Source organism: Tenrec ecaudatus, chromosome 1 (genome assembly GCF_050624435.1).
Source record: "Tenrec ecaudatus isolate mTenEca1 chromosome 1, mTenEca1.hap1, whole genome shotgun sequence".
Taxonomy (NCBI): domain Eukaryota; kingdom Metazoa; phylum Chordata; class Mammalia; order Afrosoricida; family Tenrecidae; genus Tenrec; species Tenrec ecaudatus.
Window position 1 is genome coordinate 117122891 of NC_134530.1, and position 19311 is coordinate 117142201.

Genomic DNA, 19311 nt, shown 5'->3' on the forward strand with positions numbered 1-19311 from the left:
GAGAGACTCTCTCCTAACTTTTTGCCAGACATCTCTGAGAAGCCACATGGACCTACCCTAATGCAGCTCTGGGTGCCGGGGAAGCCATGTGGAGACCCCTGCCAGCGCTGAGATGCTTCCAATGCCACTGGATCCAAAGACTTTCTACCCACTGGCCTGTGATTGCTCCGTACATGGTGTCATTGCCTGTATTTTGTTAGTCTGAAGAGGACTTTGTAGATTGATATTGGACATATGGGCTAATATTGGACTTATGGACGTGATCTGGACTGGACTGGGGTGTTTTCTCAATATTCAATTGCTCTTGTATATAAATCTCTTTCTTATATACATATGAATGTCTGTGGATTTGTTTGTCTAGTCTAATTTGGGTCTAATTCTTTTCCTAAATAGAACCATTGAAATTATGAACTCAGTGTTTTCCTCCTCTCAAATGCCAGCACCTGGGAAAAGACTCTGTTACATAAAGTGAAGACCACTCTGATAGGGAAGGGATAAATGGGAGCCCCACCACTGTATCACTCCCTCCCCACACCTACCTCCAGTAGTAAACCAAGAATAAGACACATGTCTGGGGAAAAACTGTACATATGATCGTAAAAATCAAAGACTTGAGAGATGTAGAGGTAGTAACTGCTATTGTCGCTCCCTTTCAATTACCTCTCTGGTAAATACAAACACTAGATGAGTTGTGGGAGAAAAACTATAATGATTAAAATTGGTGATGTTCAATTACAGTAGTAGTTTCTGATGTGGCATTCTTTCTAAATGACACAATCCTTAGCAAAGGACTACTGACCTCACAAAATGTTTTCTGTCCACATTCCTATCAGTAAAGAGAATCAGAAACCTTTTGTCTTCATGTGGAAAGGGCAACAGCATTCCTTCATTATCTTACCCCAATGCCATGTCAACTCAACTCTGCTCTTTGTCATAAAGAGACTAGAAAGATACCTTTACAACATTGCTATCTTACAAAATATCATGTAGCTCCTGTAGATTGATAACATTAGGTTAACTGAACATGGAGGGGAAACAAAAAGTAGAATAAGGGGTTCAGGAGGAGGGGGTACAAGGGGGGTGGGGGTGGGTGGGTAAAAGGGAGATGGTGTCAAGGAACCCCTGTAGAAAAAGAATGTCTGGAAACAGACTGTGGTAATAATTGTACAATTCTACTTGACATGATTGAACTATGGGAGGATATGAAATATTATAAAATAACACCAAAAACAAGCACCCTAGAGATGTACAAGAGGATAAGAATAAAAATGCTCAGGAAAACTGCCAAATGGGTGAAATGCCTAACAACAGTATTTTGGGACAAATGATGATGTCCTTTTGAAAGTGGAGGCAAATAGTTTCACTTTACACTGTCCATTACAATAAAGAAATATGACAATTAATGGATTAAGGTGCACCTGACCTAAGCCAGGACATTTTGCAATCACTTCATATGTACATGAAAGATGGAAAATGAATCAAGAAGACTGAAGAGGAATTGCTCTATTTGAATGATCATGTTGGCAAAGAATATGGAAAGTACCATGGGCTACTAGAGAAAAAAACTAATTCATCTTGGAAGAAGAAGCTCAGCCAGCATGCTCCTAGAAGCAAGGTTGGAGAAACTTTGTCTCTTGTACTTTGGACATGTTATCCAGAGAGTCCAGTTTCTGGAGAAGGACATCGTGCTTGGTAAAGTGTGGGGTATCGAAAGAGGAAAACCATCAATGAGCTGGTGGCACAGTGGCTGCAGCAACAATTATGAAGATAGTGCAGACCCAGGAGGTGCTCTGTCTATTTTACATGGGCCACTCTGGGTTGGAACCAACCCAATGGTACCTAACAACAAAAAGACTTGATCCCCCTCTCTGGACTGGAATCTGTGTATACCTCATGTGAATATGCCATTTCCACCTATTTGCTGGATGTTCTGTAAGGTCGCTGGGATGGACTCTGAAATAAGAAATGGCTCTCCAGCAAATTCAGCTACACCAGAACCAAGATTGGAATAATCTTCTGGCTGGTACGGTCGGTATGTGGCACTTTGTTATTACCTCATATGAAATATAGACAGGGTTTGGGATATAAGTCATGCTCTCTTCCGTCAAATATAAACCTCCACTTGGAAAGCAGCTCTAGAATTACTCCAGTTGAAACGGAATGAAGCCTCCTCTCCGAGGACGTCGTGTGCACGGAGATTAGCCTCTCGCAGGTTCAGAGAGCACACGTGAAAGGCATGGGCAGGCAATCAGAACACCCTCAGGGCTTGCTCCTGCTGCTTTGCCATGGCTCCTTTAGCCTTCCTGGGGAATTCTGGCTACCCGCTCATGGAGTGGGGAAAAGCTAAGCCTGTTTTATGGATGGCTCTGTGTGGAACGCAAACATCAGCCAGAAGTGGAAGGTTGCTGCTCCACCTTCTGAAAGATCTTAGTGAGCGGAACTCTTTCCAAGAGGCAGAATTTGGGGTAATACAATAAGAGAAATGGCCTGAGTTATGGAACTATGCTAATTCAGAGTGTTAATTTGATCTGTTAGTCAGGGATTTGGAAATACAGCTAAAGCCTAGTGATAAAGAGGACTAGGAATGGAGATTTATATGGAGCTCTTGCAATGGGATAGGAGTGTGAGCATATTCATATTCCATGTAAATTCTTATTAGTAAATACAGTCATTGGATAAACAAGATGGCCCATTGTGAAGATGTCAATTAATGTTATTTTTTGCCCCCATTGTAATCACACTCACTGGGTCCGTAGGTAAGAGTCCAACCATGTGACGTTTTCCTCATCAAGACTGATTTGGCTAACCCCCCTGCCACATGCCCACATCGCCCAAAACAGAGGTCAGAATCTAGCTTCCAACATGGTAATGCTCTCAGCAGGACTAGCTGGAGGTGACTGTGATTGTCCCCACAGAAAGCCACATATTTTGGATGTTGGTTGGCTGTTCCTATTAAAAGTAGTTCTGTGAGGTAAGATGTAGTCAATACGCAGAATGAAGTATCATACAACAGCCAGAATTCTCCAATTGAAGCATAACCCTTTATGACAAAGCTGACCCGCTGTAGCAATATGAATGGACCTTAACAACTTAGTGCTTAGGGAAAAAGAAACAAACTCACACAATGAAAGACAAATACACAATGAACACTCCTGTATTTTTGGACCTATACCTCCAACTAATATATATATCTCACAGGAATACACACACACACACACACACACACACACACACACACACACACACACAGGAAATAGGGAGAGGGAAATGATATGGGCTGAAAGTAAATGAATCAGTCAAAGAATAGGCCTGTCCACGCAAACATTGAAGTATGACAATGAATTGTAGTCAACCAACATGATCCTTATAGCCTCTATCCTTATGCGATGTGTTCTAATTCTGGACTTTACAAGCCTGTGGCAATCATCTCATTTGGGTGGGCTTCTCTACCAAAGAACAAGAATAGGATGGGGTTCATACCTGACCTTAGTAGAGGGTCTGAATCCAGCCACACTCTTTGCTTTTCATGTATACATAAAGGTGACACTATATAATTCCACACATTCATCACCTCTCCTAAAAAGCCTGGCCTTTATTTCCCAACTGAGCTTTGGTAAAAGCAAGAAGAGCTCTTGTGGCCGTGGGACATTTTTAGTTTCTGGCTCTGCGTTCTGTAACTGGTTCCCCTATGACCAACACTCAGATTTTGGACTGAACAGCACCCATGACCACATGAGACATTTCTTCAAAGTTTCTTGAGTTTCTGTGAAATGTTTCAGCAAATCACAGAACCCAGGGATGTGAGGGAATATATCCAAGGGAGGAGTGGGGGAAGAGTTGAACAAAGTCACATATTGGAAGAGTTGAGCATTTGGGACATCTTCAATCTCTAACTCCTTAGGACTAGTCTGGCATTCATCCTTCTAAAAATTATTACCACAGAAAAATATGTTCTAAATTAATATCATTAGCTCAACAACAGTCTAAAACTAGGCTTAAAAACCAAACACAAACATAAAGAGAAGAAAAAATAAATAAAAATCACTTTTCTCTTCCTCCATTGACATTTAGGACTGAGATGATATAGGACAAATTACGGGGTAAAATTTACTGGGTTCTTGAAATGTGTGGCTAATCCATCTGGCACTTGGAGTGAAAACACGTCCTATGGTAATAAAAATATATCTGGATCAAGATGACATTGGAGAAGGAAAGAGGTTAAGTGAGGCAAAGATGTCAAGATTTTTATATTTCCACCCAAATGAAAAATGTAACATTTGCATAAAACAAGGCTATATCATTAAAACCGCTGCTAAATGAACACAGGGAAAGGATTCACTCAATTCTTGTGAAGTGCTATGACTGTAAAGTGAAGTGAATGATTTTTGGCAAAATCTATCTTGAGTTATTGCCAGAGGCTAGTTGTTCCAAAGATGGCTGGACACTGATGAGCTCTGAACTCCGTCTGGTTGTGTTTGTATGAAACATGGTCCTGTGCATAGAAGACATACAAAGCAGAGACATTCAAGCTACTCAGGAAATCCCTGTTTTTCTGGCAGCCCAACCTTTACATATATACAGGTTAGATACACGGAAACATTTAGGCCTTGGCAATATCTCAAGATAGATTCTGCCAAAAATCATTCACTGTTACTTTTACAGCCTTAGTACTTTCTGTATTTTCTGTGTTCATTTAGTAGTAATATAATGACATAGCTTGTTTTGAGCAAATATTTTATTGGTTCAAAAATATAATAATTTAAAATGTAATTAATACTCATATAACTTTATAACATGAAACATTACATATAATTATGTATAACATATAATCACCTATATTTGAATATGTGAGTATATATAAGCACATACATATAAGTCTCACTGGTTCTGTGTCTTTAGAGAGCCTAAGACATACTATATAGGTTATTAGATATGAAATAGGCCAGAACATGTCCCTATTGATATCTGGAAATTAATTTGGTACAAACATGAGTACAACTTGAAAATAGCCATTAAAGAAATGATTAGTTTAATCTGAGTCAATTACAGAAACAGAAAATAAGAAAATAGCCAAAATATCCATCTTCTAGAAAGTAGGTCCTAATTTTATTTGGTGTGCCACCCCATTTTCAGATAAAAGAATTACTGAGCCAGTAGCCGCCTCCTCCAGCAATGAAAAAATTTCATACGATAACCCATAATCCAGGATAAAGCATAGGAATCTGCTTTTGTACTCACTCCTGCATCATTGCAATGCCTCCTTGAGGGCAGAATCACCCACTTTGGGAAACACATTTAGAGACCTAGGACACACTTGGACATAAGAAAAGAGACTTTCAAACTGCTCACCGGAAGTCCTTGTTTTCCTGGCAGACCGACTTTTCCAGGTGTTCCAGAGATGCCATCAATTCCGTTGTATCCTTTCATCCCCTTTGGTCCAGTTAGGCCTTGAAGTCCCTTGACAATGAAAAGTTATTTGAATTATAGACATATGCTACATAGATATTTAAATAGCAAATATTTTAGAGGATAACATTATAAATAGATTTAATACCCTGTCCCAGAACAACTTTTCCTCTTCCTGGATTCTTAAATGATTTATTATTTGGATTCCAAAGAGGAGGACTTGCTAACAGTTTTTAAAAATTTCCTAAACACAAAGGTTAAGCTATTTTACTCTGTAACCTTTTCCACTTTAATGCGACTCCATGGCATTGCTCACTATACTGGCCCATTCTTTACCCAGCTTTGGAGAAACGATCAGCTATAGACACCCGTCAGCTAAGGGGGGAGGTGGTCGTTCACCTATAAAATAACATATCGTCGTTATTTTCCATAAAAACAACTCTTGTTCTTTTTACTGGCACTTAGAATCAGCTAATTATAAGACTGAGGAAAGGTCTTAACATTGTTTCTACTCTAGTGCAATTGGATTTTATCAGAAGTGTACTGTGATCTGAATGTGCTTATAATTTATGTTCATTTTCTCTCTACACTTTTTGAGCCAACCCAGGCCACCCAAAGTAGGCATCTAGTTTCTGGCTAGGGGAGGCTACAGCAGGAAGTCTTTGCTAATAAGTCTGTCACCACACACCTTCCTGGCCAGAGTCTCTTACTGATGAGTAATGCAAAATTAATCTCTGTTCTGTGATGGAAAGATATTTTAAAAAATTATCTAAGACCTTTTGTTCTACTTGCCAACAGAAGGAGAGGTCAATTCCTCCAATTAAAATTCAACTCATGCCTTTTAACTTATTGCTTAACGATTTCTGACCTTCCCCACTGAGTCCACACTCCCTATTTCTCAGAGATTCCTCACCAGAGAGGGTCGAGTAGCAAAGGAAAACAACATCCTCCGTAATTGTTTCGTGGGGGTGTGGCAGGGGAGGTAGGGGAGAAACGAGGAGCTAACAACAGCGAGGGCGAGGAAGAAGGAAATGTTCTAAAATTGATCGTGGCAGTGAGTGCACCAGTCTTCTTGGTGTGACTGAACCATTCAGCTGTGTGAGATGTGAATTATGTGCCAATAAACCTTTTTTTTTAAAAGAGCATCCGTCAATCACAGGGATTTTCTTTGAACGAACTAGCTTGTAGGTGAGATGACAATATCTTGTTTTAGCTTATTCATTTATTTAAATAACAATCTGATTTTCCCAGCAGTTGTTATAATTGGCTCCAAACCTTTCCTTGTCAAAGCTGCCTATTCTATTTAGAAACATAAAGATGAAAAAAGGCCAGTTACTTACAGAAATCCCAGGTTTCCCAGGTAGACCAGCTGCTCCTTTTTTCCCCTGAGGACCCTACAAAATGTGAAGTACACTTGTCAACTGATGATGAGAAACTGAAGGCACAGAAAAGAACTCTGAGACCTGGTTCTTCTACGAACACTACTAATCCCAGTATGTGACTGGCATTGCCATTTAACCTTTCTGGGAATCTCCTGCTTCATCTGAAAATATGAGAATTTGACCAGATAAACTATGACTTTCCATCTAGTCCCCATTCCTTAAATCCTTATTTTTTTAAAGGGATATATTATTTAACTAATATTCCCACGCTCAGGCAAGGCCTTGGTTTCCCTCCTGAAATGGGAAAATATTTCATTCAGTAAACATTGAGAATTATGTACCAGAGACTCTGAGATGGAGGGAAATGCACAGGCAAAGTTCCTGCTCACAAGATCCTGGCACTGGAGAGCAGGGCATGAACCAATGGCCTTTAATGTGATTCACTGGACACACAGAGCGGAACATACTTATGCATCAAGTTTCCCACAGAACTGTTTGTTTTTCCATGTATGAGATGTCTTAACTCCTAATCGATTCAGCAGTAACTCGTCTGCCAGGGTAGTTAGGGGCTTTGCCTTTGCACATCATGCCATTGTACTGATGACATCCAAAAACGATTTCAAGAAGAAAAATATGGAAAAGAATGATGTCATTCACAAGTGAAAAAAATCTAGTGTTAACATGGGAATGTTACTCAGGAATCTTCAGAAACAGAATAATTCCTGCAAAATGAGATTTTAAGTTAGTCAGATCAAAGGCAATTTTATGGACGATTTCGTTTAGCAACTTCAGATGCTCTAGCTTCTGAAAATGATCTTAAATATAAAAAAATTAATATATCTTGTTACCTGAAAAAAATGGGGGCATTTTTCATAAGAGATACAAAATCAAAGTATGCTAGCATTGATATTTAATCTGGGGTGATTGATGTAGGGATGTCTATATCACATACCAGTCTTGGTGGGGTGGTGGGTAACAGCTTGGACTACTAACCTTGCTCAAGGTCAGCAGTAGAAATCACCAACACTTCCTAGGGAGCAAGATGAAGCTTTCTTCTGTCAAGTTTTAATCTCAGAAATCCACAGGGATGATTCTACTCTGTACTATTGGGACACTATCAATCAGAAGGTCAGTGGGTTTTTTTAAGATGTGGATCCGAAATTCCACTTCCAATTGTTACTTGCCTTAAAAAGTGACTACCAAAAATCTTTTTAAGGGCGCGTGTGATGGTTAATGCTATGTGTCCAATATGCCTGGCTTTGATTCTCAGTGGTTTGATAGACATCGTACTGACTGCTATTCCATTATATAAGATAATGTAATATAATATATAATGCAATCAGCCTCCATTTTTGTGTCTGATATAAGCAGCCAATCATTTAAAAAAACCAATCAGTTTAAAGCAGATCTTTTTCCTTGGGGGGAACACAGAAAAACACATTTATGTGATAGATATGGACATCTGGCAAAGCTCATGTTCTCTCCTCATCCTGCATCAAGTTGTGCATCCTCTGAGCTCCAATTCTTTGGATTTGAGTCAGAAGTCTGCATGTGGCCTCCCAAGTTTGAGGTCGTTAGTCACTGCAAACACGAGACAGGAGAAGCCTCCAGTACACTACTTTTCTTGTGTTGCATATTTTTACTTTCACCACTGTTCACACATGTTTTCCATAAATGCACCACACCAATATTTTTATATGTTAATGACTTTTCCATTTTTTTATGTCCAAAAGATTAAATGCTGAGGTTTGGTTCCCAGTAGCAGACCCTCACTAGTTTACCTTCCCGTTTCTAAAGCTGCTCTGTTTACTCCATTAATCTATAATCTAGACTACGTTGATAGGGGAGGCAACGTTATTCTAGAGTACAGGTGCCATGAGAATACATTGTAAAGAACAATCATGTAGAACCAAATCATGAAAACCTTTGCTTAAGATCCCCAATTTAAATATGTGATTTTTCTGAACTATTTTTTATATTTATGAAACCACGCTTTTATCTCCATGGCATCTGGATAGGATTTTTCAGCATGTATAGTGGATTGTGCATCAATTGTCTTTTCAAGAAATACAACTGTTGTTGGTTTTTAGTTCTCCCTTTTCCTCAATTCACTACTAAAGTCATCAGGATGAGTCAGAAGGATAAGCCACAAATCAATGGGCATAAGAGATTGAAATGTCACTTAGAAACTCTACTGAAGAGGCAACTGGACAACATTAAGTAAGCATCTCTAGTTACATTTCAACTACAGAACCACGGGTACCACTATAATTATGGAGAATTGCTATGCTTCCTGTATGAGTTCCCGTACAGACATAAGGAAACAGACATAAGGAAACAGGACAGCAGACAAAGCAGAAAATGTGCCGTTTGAAGAGAAGTCCCTACCTTCGTGAGGGTCTCACAGGCATTAGCTGGGATTTGAACCCTTGTCCAAGCTCATACAGAAAGACTCACATGTACTTTGCTTCACTGCAGACAGTCCTGATTTGGTAGGTGAGGGAAAACTGACCACTTTTGCTTAAATAATGAGCTCATACCACAAATAGTTTTGTGTGTTTTGCCCCTCAGTGGCATCAACCATGTGTAACCAGGAAACTATGCAAGAACCAAGCAAGGGCATAAGAAAACTGACTTAAAGATGTCTATTTAAAAAAAAAAAGATGTCTATTTTCCAATGACATGTAAACAATTTAGCAATAGATAAGGCTCTGTTATGAATTGAATTCTGTTAACAGCCACCGACCCCCCCCCCCGACACCAACCCCCGCCTCAAAGATATGTTGAACTTCTAACCCCTGGATCTATGAACATCACATTGTTTGGAAATAGGATTTTCCCTTTATTTTCTGTTAAATCATACCCAAACAGGGGAGGTTGGAGTCCTAATCCTTTTTCAGTGGCATCTTATAAAAGCAGTGGGCACACAGGGAGATGGAGCAAGCTGGGGGAAGACAGATACTGGCTGATAACGGAGGCAGGTGAATCTTTAAGCAGCAAAGGCATGATATTTCAAAAAAAAAATCTTGTAAACCAATTTTAAGTCTGGGTCACATAGTTAAACTTATATTCACCACCCATACCTTACTAACACAACTAAACGGTTTGATATGTTTCGCAGTCTGTAACGATGGTTTAAAGGCTCATTGATATTTTTGCCTTAAATAACTTTAGGCACTTTTCAAAAAGCCACTGTATTGTAGCCTTGTGGTAAAGCGAGATGTGAATGATAATCAAAACACGTGAGTCAATCAATAGTCATGAATCAGAGCAGGCATTGACAAACACCCCATTTAGATGCCTGTAGCTATCCTTGCTCTGGTGAGAGACGTGAGTGATCATTTTATCAAAGTCAGTAACAACTGTTTGACCCTGCTTTCTCCAGCTCGATACGCTTCCATTTGTCTTAAACGCCTTCCACTTACTTCAGAGCCTCTCTCTCCCTTTCGTCCGTGTCCACCCTGTTCACCTGGCTCGCCCTTTAATAGAAACCAAAACAGAAATCACATGTGAACCAGGGACCAAATAAATGTCATTATTTTTTTTAATGACAACATCACAAAGAATTAAACACTTACTGGGGGCCCTTGTTGTCCGATGGCACCTCTTGGTCCCGGTACACCCACATGACCCTAGGGGTAGGAAAAATGGTATCAGAGTAAATAGAGCTAGATGACTTCAGAATGGGGTACTCTCCCTTACATTAGGAAGCGTGGTTCTTTTGTGGAACTAGGGTAGAACACAATAGTTCCTGGATACTGTGATGACGGAGGAGAGAAGAACTATGGTTTGTATTCGCATGTTAGTAGATACGTGCAGTGGGTTACGTGGTATAACCTGCCCCTTTGCACACCCACACCCTGCTCCTCAAGTCTTATTGAAAAGTGCTGTGTTCTGTTTTCTGCAGATGCCATTTATGTGAAGGATGTAAAACTGAGATAACAGCGGACTGTCTAGGTCAGCCTTAAACCAAATGACAAATGTCCCTGTACAAGCTACACCAGGGGAGACAGACGCAGATGACAGAGGAGGTCTTATGGAGACGGGCGGAGATGGGAGTGATGTGGACAAAAGGAATATCGATAGCCATCCGAAGAGAAGATCGTTCACTGGAGCAGTCACTGGGGCTGTGATCCCGCCAACGACTTAATTTCAGGCCTGTGGCCTCCAGAGTGCGCGAGAAGACCTTCCTGTTGTTTTAAACCACCTCGTCCGTGGCCATCTGCTATGAGAGCCACAGGCAACTAACTGACGATCAATAGGTAATCAAGAGATTGAGCACAAATTAATGTTGTCAACCAGTTCCTGGTGTGGAAAGATAGGATGGGTCCACTGTAATGAACTAAAGTGGTAGTCTTTGCATAGTAGTTTGGACTGACGACTGGGAGAGTTACTGTATCTAATGCCAATGAACGTCGAATGACTTTGACATTCAGCAATCTGTCCTCACCCTCGTTCTCCTAAGGAATGCTGAACTGCCACATTTCACTTTTCCGGCATGTAAGCAGAAACTGCCAGCAGCCCAGGGCATGTCAGTGAGAGGTATGCAGGAAGAATTCTTTAAGTTTTCTCTTTTATCCCTTCACCTACTGTCCTCTTGACCTCAGATTATTCTCTTCCTACACGTTAAAGAATGCCTTAGGAAAGTGAATTATCAGGTTCTTTTTTTTTTTTTTCTGGACTAGGAGAAGGGATTGCGCACACAGGCGAAGATTATTTCTTGTTGCGAAAGGTCATTCTAGCTCTTTATTTTTGGTTATGTTATTTTCCATTGAGTTGCTTCTGACTTACAGTGACGCCATGTACAACAGAGAAATACACTGCTGACATACACTGCCTGGTCCAGTGCCATCCTCACAATCATTGCGATGACTAAGCTCATTATTGCAATCATTGTGTTAATCTATCTTACTGAGAGCCTTTCCTTTGGTCACCGATCTTCTACTTTATTAAGCACCATGTCCTTCTTCAGGGACTGAGCCCTCTGATGATATGCGAGATGAAGTCATATTTTCCATTCTAAGGAGCATTCTGGTTGTTCGGCTTCGGAGACAGATTTGTTAGTTATTTTGGCAATCCGTTGTCACTATTCTTTGCCAACACTAATTCAGATGCATCAGGTCTTCAGTCTTCTTTAGCAAGTGTCCAGTGTTAGCTTTAGAGAGGACTGAAAATACCATGGCTCGAGTCAAGGGCCACCTTGGTCCTCACAGTGCCGTTTTTACTTTTCCCCTTTTAAGTAGGTCTTTGGCAGCCGATATGCCCAATGCAGTATATCATTTGATTTCTTGACGACTGTTTCCATGAGTTTTAATTGTGGATCCAAGTAAAATAAAATGCTTGACAACTTTAATATTTAACCCATTTATCATGATGCTGCTTATTGGTTCAGTTGCGAGGATTTGTTTTAGAATGTTAATGTGTAATCCAAATCTGTTGTCTTGCATCTTCATCGGCATATGCTTCAATTCCTCTTCATTTCCAGCAAGCAAGGTTGTGCTACCTGTACATTGCAGCTTGCTATTGAATCTTTTTCCAACGTTAAATTTGCGTTGGTCTTCGTATATTACAGCTTCTCAGATTACTAGTTCAGTATAAAGACTGATTACACACACTAAGTATGGAGAAAGGATACAACCTAATGCCCACATTTGCAGATTTTAAACCACGCACATATCCTGTTCTAATGGCTGTCTCTTTGTCTATGTGCAGATACTGTGGCAACAGGATCAGGTATATTCGGTAATCCCGCTTCTCTGAAAGGTTATCTATAGCTTGTTATGTTCCCCACAGTCGAATGCCTTTTCACAACCCATAAAACACAAATAAACATCTTCCTGCTGTGCTCTGCTTTCAGCCAAGATTCAGGTGAGATTATCAATGATAGTTTCCATGTCTTCTTATATATCCACTTGGATTTTTTGGTCAGAGTCTTGTAACTGCTTTTAAATTATCTTCAGTAAAATTTTACTTGTGTTTTGATCATAGTAAGTTACATATGGAAAAAACGATGATTTAAAAACATCACCTGAGTGAAATTGTGCTTAGAAAGACTTATCAAGGGAAAAGGGTGTATATTATGTGACTTTCAGATGTATAAGCAAGAAAATTCGTGTGGTTTTCAGACATAAGATAGCTGACTGTTTAGAGTAAAACCATCCACAAATGCTAACTAAAGTCTTGCACCCTACGGAGCACAGAGGAAGTAAAACAGAATGGAGTAAGTGGGAAAAACTGGTTCATGAGATATCAGGGACTGAACCCTCATCATGAGGACATCTGCAGTGCAGAGGCGCCAGTGTGAGACCAGGGAGAGCTTTCTCTCTGATGCAGAATTATGGGAGAACGTCTGACTGTCTAAAATACTGAGGGCAGCGATTTTCTTCTGTTACTAGTGAAGAGATTCATTTCTTCTTCCTAGAGAATAATTCATTGCTCACTTTCAGTACATACATTAAATATGCTAGGAGTCATTGGAGGTTCAAGTCTACTCAGAGGGACCTCGGAAAATCTGGCATCTACTGCTGAAAAATCAGCCATTGGCGTCTGTAGTTCTACTCTGACATGCACTGGTGGTGACATGACTTCCAGGGCAGCTAGCTTTCTGGTTTATGCTGGGTAAATGATCAAATCTACTATAGTTGACAGAAGACACAGCTATGCTGCAATGGCAGGATTTTCCTGAGAATATGTGAAGTCCTACACAGACGTAGCTAAGGAAGTTTGAGGTGTTTCAAACAATGCTGGAACCCATTGCATGGTTTCTTGACCCCCCATAAAGGTAATTTTGAGTAATTCCACTGGATTTTTTGGATTAAAATACAGATTCAAAAGCTACATAAATTAGACATAGAACACATAAGACATTCTTTTAAAATAGAAAAGTATAAAATGTCCATCACAGCACACAGACATGTGCAGTTATTGACGACATTTGCTTCAAAGGGAGTTTTAGGAGGTGAGAGTCAGTTTTCTAGGTTCCTTTGGCTTGAGAACACCTGCGCTATCTTATGAAAAATAGCTATTAGCAATATTTAAGGAGCCAGAATGCTCCCAAGCAGCAAGGATGCTGAGACGTTCTCTCCCATGCTCTGGACATGTATATCATCAGTAGACACCAGTCCCTGGAAAAGGCCATCATGCTCGGTACAGTAAAGGGTCTGTGAACAGGAGGAAGAGCCTCGATCATCTAGAAGGACACAGTGGCTGCAACCATGGACTCAAGCATCTGTTTGTGCAGAGGACCGAATCACTTTGAACTGACACCTATTAGATGGCACCTGACAACATTTACTTACAAGCTACTCCATTCCATCCGGCTTCTCTAAGTGTCCAATTCAGACAAGATCACAGAAATTTTACCTTGAGGAGCATATGGGATCAATTAGCTCATCAACTTATTATTAGGGCTCAAATTAAATATTGTATAAGAAAGAAAGAAGTCATATTCAAATTGTGGAGATAAGATAGTTTCTTTTTTTTGATAAGATAGTTTCATATTGAATTAATTAACATGAAAAGTGGTTAAAGAAGATGGTCAAATATTTGTATGAAATAATGATATATAAAATATTATTAATATTTAATAGGAAATTTAACATTATCACTAGTACTTAATAAAACATTTATATAATATAATATAAATGTGTAATAATTCAAACCAAATTCACTGCCAATGGGTCCGTTCTGACTCATAGCATCCCTATAGGACAACTATAACTGCCATTGTGGTTTCTGAGGCTGTGAATCTTTTAAAAAATATTTATAAATCACTTTATTGGGGCTCATACAACTCTTATCACAATCCATACAGGCATCAATTGTGTAAAGCACATTTGTACATTCATTGCCCTCAGCATTCTAAAAACATTTGCTCTCCACTTAAGTCCCTGGCATCAGCCCATTTTCCCCCTCCCTCCCTGCTCCCCCACCCTCATGAATCCTTGATAATTTACAAATTATTATTTTGTCATAACTTGCCCTGTCTGATGTCTCCCTTCACCCACTTTTCGGTTGTCCTTCCCCCAGGGAGGAGGTTATATGTAGATCCCTGTAATCGGTTCCCCCTTTCCAACTCACCCTTACTCTACCCTCCCAGTATCACCACTCTCACCACTAGTCCTGAAGGGATCATCCATCCTGGATTCCCTGTGTTTCCAGTTCCTATCTGAACCAGTGTACATCCTCTGGTCTAGCCAGATTTGTAAGGTAGAATTGGAATCATGATAGTAGGGGGCAGGGAGGGAAGCATTTAAGAACTACAGGAAAGTTGTATGTTTCATCGTTGCTACCCTGCACCTCACTGGCTCATCTCCTCCCCACAACCCTTCCATAAGAGGATGTGCAGTTCTGAGGCTGTGAATCTTTATCAGAGCAGAAAGCCTTATCTTTCTCCCGTGGAGGTGGCTGAAAGGTTCAAACTGCTGGCTTGTGGTTAGCCCAGCTTGTATCCCATTACATCACCAGGAATCCCTCAATAATAATATTGGTATTTGATTCTATTTTTTGTTAATAAAGGAAAGATAGGGTTTATATAAGTGAAGGTGAAGAACAATGGCAGAGAACATGCGAACAAAGAAATAAGACAGGAACCATAAAAAGTAAGTTAGTGAATGGCCATTTTGTTTTGCAACTGACATTGTAAATGGAAAAGGAAGAGAGACTAGGCAAGAAGACCGAAGATCCTTAACGCCAATGTGCTTATTCAAACTGACACGCTGTCTAATATCATTTCAGCTGATCAAGTTGGCTTCATAAAATCCTCGTAAGGAGTGAAAGAGGATAGGAATTGACATAAGCCTTGAGAGTATCATAGCATTCACACAATTATTTATTGAATTCCTACTATATACTAGGATTTTTGTGTTCTAGAGGATTGGATTATAAGGATGAAAAAGATAGAAAAGATTTCTATTCTCTTGGTTCTTACATTTTCATACATAGGAAGTTAGTAGGGTAAATCAGATAATAAACATAGAAAAATAAAACCAAGTATATGAAAGCAGAGAATACCAGAAAGATATTTACTTGTGTTTTATAAACTACAAAGAGGCATTCAACTGTGTGGATTATAACATACTATCGTTAGCCTTGAGAGAAAGGGGAATTCCAGAACATTTCATTGTGCTCCTGTGGAACTTGTACATGGATCAGGAAGCAGTTGTGGGAACAGAACAAGTGATACTTCATGGTTTAAAGTCAGGAAAGGTGTGTGCCAGGATTGTACCCTCTTGGCCGACTTCATGCATAGGTATGCTGAATAAATAACCAGAGACGCCATCACAGACAGCATTGTACTTCAAGATAGGTCTTGAAATGTCCTGTTGACAATGAATTCAATGCCATTGCTCTTGACTGTACTCCTGGCAGAGGAAACGTGATTTTCTGATTCCAGTCCATTATCAGTCCATTTCAGCTCACTATGCCTAGGATATCAACCTGTATGAGTTCCATCTTATTTTGACAACGGTCAGTATTCCTAGATTCACACTTCATACATTTCAAGTGGGGATTAGTAGTAGAATTTTGCAGCTGGTTCTTCTTATCTGAATTGTGGCCCATCAGCCAGTGAAGATCCTGAAGGCTCCACTCTCAAAGGTTTCACTCCACTCATGACACCACGCTCAAATCTGCTATTTATGCTACCATGTTCAAATCTACTCTTCATACTACCATGCCCAACTCTACTCTTCATGCCACCATGCTCAATTCTACTCTTCATGTCACCATGCTCAACTTTAACTATACCACCATGCTCAACTCTACTATTCATACCGCCATGCTCAACTCTACTATTCATACCGCCATGCTCAACTCTACTCTTCATGCGGCCATGCTCAACTTTACTCTTCATTCTGCCATGTTCAACACAGCTCCTCATCAGTCACATTTTTAGTGCCTTCTGAGCCTCGGGGGCTTTCTCTGACAATGTGCTATTTCCATTCACTGGCCTTTGGGATGTGACAATGTTTCCATGCTGTGCACGAGGTTCCAGGAGCTGCTTCTTCCAAAGTGGGCAGCTGATTCCCTCTTCGTTGTCTGTTCTTAGTCTGGAAACTCTGCTGAAACCTGTTCACTTTGGGTGGCCCTGCTGGCATGTGAAATACCAGTGACATAGCTTCCAGCACCACAGCATAATACATATCACCACAGTGTGACAAACAGAGATAAGTGGTGGACCTCTTAGAGTATTGAAGTACAAGGACCTCTTTTGAGTATTAAAAAGAAGGATGTTACTTTGAAGACTAAGATGCTGAAGACCCAAGCCCTGGTATTTTCAATTGCCTTATATGCGTGTGAAAATGAGACAATGGAAGACTGAAGAAAATCGATGCGTTTGAATTGTGGTGCTGGCAAGGAATATTGAAAGCGCTCTTGACTGCTTCAAGGACAAATATCTGTATCTTGGAAGTAGTAGGGGCAGAGGGCTCCATGGAGGCAAAGATGGCGAGATGCTTACATACTTTAGACATGGTGTCAGGACAGACTGGTGCCTGGAGAAGGATTTACGCTTGGTAAAGTAGAAGGCCATTGAAAAAGAGGAAGGCCCTTGATGAGCCGAATGTCTACAGTGACTGCCACAGTTGGCGCAAGCATAGGAAAAGTTGTCAGGATCTTGTAGGACTGGGCAGCGTTTCATCTGTGGCACATAGCATCACTTTGGGTCAGAACCAACTCGACACCTAACAACATATGAAATGATTATGATATTTTTGATGGTACCAAATGCTATCAAACATATGCTCCTGTAAAAGCCAAGTTTTTCAGCACATTTTCATGCAGTGTTTGTGGTAAAATTAGGTGTCTCGGCTGATCTTCGAGTCGGCTTATGCTTGAGTATGGTACCATGAAGCACTGCATGGCTGGTCTATCTCTTTTAGATAGGGTAGTTGGAGGGGGATTTAGGAAGTTACATTTCAGCTGAGATCTGAATAGTGAGAACCCCCCCCCCAAATTGCAATAGTTGAATGACCAGGAAAGATGATTCTAGGAAGAAGGTACAGACCATACAAGGAAAAAAATAAAAACAAAACATTACTATGGATAGAGGGGTCATTAGGCATAGGACCCACAGTGCCAACCAACAAAGAGAACATAAAATGGAGCAGAACCACAGAGAACTCCAGTAAAATTAGATGGGCAACAGCAACAATACCTTATACCCCTCTGCGCCAGCCTCTCCTCTCTCTCCTCTTTCCCCTATTGGACCCTACAGAGGCCACAGAAGAAAACAAACAAATAAACATCAATTTCACAGCTGGTGCTGTAAGTATTCACAAATGAAAATGATGAAATGAGTATTAATTATTCATTTTGCCAAAAATTAAATACTGGCATAAACCAATTGCATAGTAATATTTCTAAAGGCTGAATTTCAGTGCCATCAAGAGTATACTAAATACATAATCACTTTGCCGGGAAAAATATTGAATAAATAAAGTTCAAATTAAAATTAGGAATTTCTGAATTTTACACTTTTATTTAAGGTTAAAAAGATAGAAATGAGTTAAGAAGGAGTATTGTGCCATTAGTTAATGTATTTAATTATATAGGGTTATGTTTGAATATTTTAAAAGTATTGAATCATTAATTCTATTTTATTATTCACCTGACATACTATTGCTTAATATGAATTTGATGAGTTATGGAATACATACCCTAAAATAGCTACAGTGTGCCATTTTTGGATAATTTCTACAGAACTGCTATTTATTCAATGCTCAAAATCAGTCTCTGGAAGTCAATGTATGAGTCTTGGGGCTATGCTAAGGATCTTGAGCTAGTTATAACTTTTTTAATATTTAAATTCATGCTATTTAGATTTTGTGACCACGATCATACTTCTCTATCAAATGATGTTATGAAACTATGAAAATAAAGTTGTCTAAAAAGAAGAAATTAGTGCTATGAATCTACTACAATAAATTACATTTTACTTGAAGCATCAAAATAATTTTAGAAAAAGACCTACTGGTTCACCTCGAGGCCCAGGTGGTCCCAGAATGGTATTGTCTTCTCCTGAGTAGCCCTGAAATGCAAATGATGATTTAGAAACATAAATTAATAAAATAACCTTTAAAATATGTAGCTTATTACTTACTAATATGTTAGGAAATGTGCAATCTGATTTTAATATTTTAAATGGAGAAACTAGTTAACAGAGAAATTCAGCTTATATGTCACATGCGGTTGTAGATTCAGAGGCACAGGTCTGCTTTAATTACATATTTTAAAAACCAGGTCAACAATTTTTCAATTAGTTTTTCAATGTTTTTACAAATCGAGAGTCCTGTTGTGGCTATTCCAAAATCATCAGAACATTCTAATTCAAATGTATTCTAAGAAGCCATTCAACCTAGAATATCACAAGCTCTTTGAACAAGCAATTGACTTTGCATTTATAGACTTCAGAAGCCCTATCCAGATTCAGAAGCACTTTCACATACATCGTTTTACCTCCATTTTGAACAGCATCAATTTAAGCTCCCTGGTACTGCTCTTTCTTTTTTCCTTCTAGAATCTG

The 19311-nt window shown here is 39.6% G+C and overlaps 1 protein-coding gene across 2 annotated transcripts in view; it reads right to left on the bottom strand.

Moving 5' to 3' along the window:
* COL24A1 (collagen type XXIV alpha 1 chain) overlaps nt 1–19311 on the bottom strand; it is a 400055-nt gene that overhangs the window by 85388 nt on the left and 295356 nt on the right. For both annotated transcript variants that reach the window (XM_075557916.1, XM_075557926.1), the window contains exons 42-47: nt 18760–18816; nt 17944–17997; nt 10367–10420; nt 10214–10267; nt 6747–6800; nt 5350–5457 (exon numbers count right to left, since the gene is read on the bottom strand). In XM_075557916.1, coding sequence (XP_075414031.1) covers nt 5350–5457; nt 6747–6800; nt 10214–10267; nt 10367–10420; nt 17944–17997; nt 18760–18816 — 381 coding nt within the window. The remainder of the gene's footprint in view (nt 1–5349; nt 5458–6746; nt 6801–10213; nt 10268–10366; nt 10421–17943; nt 17998–18759; nt 18817–19311) is intronic.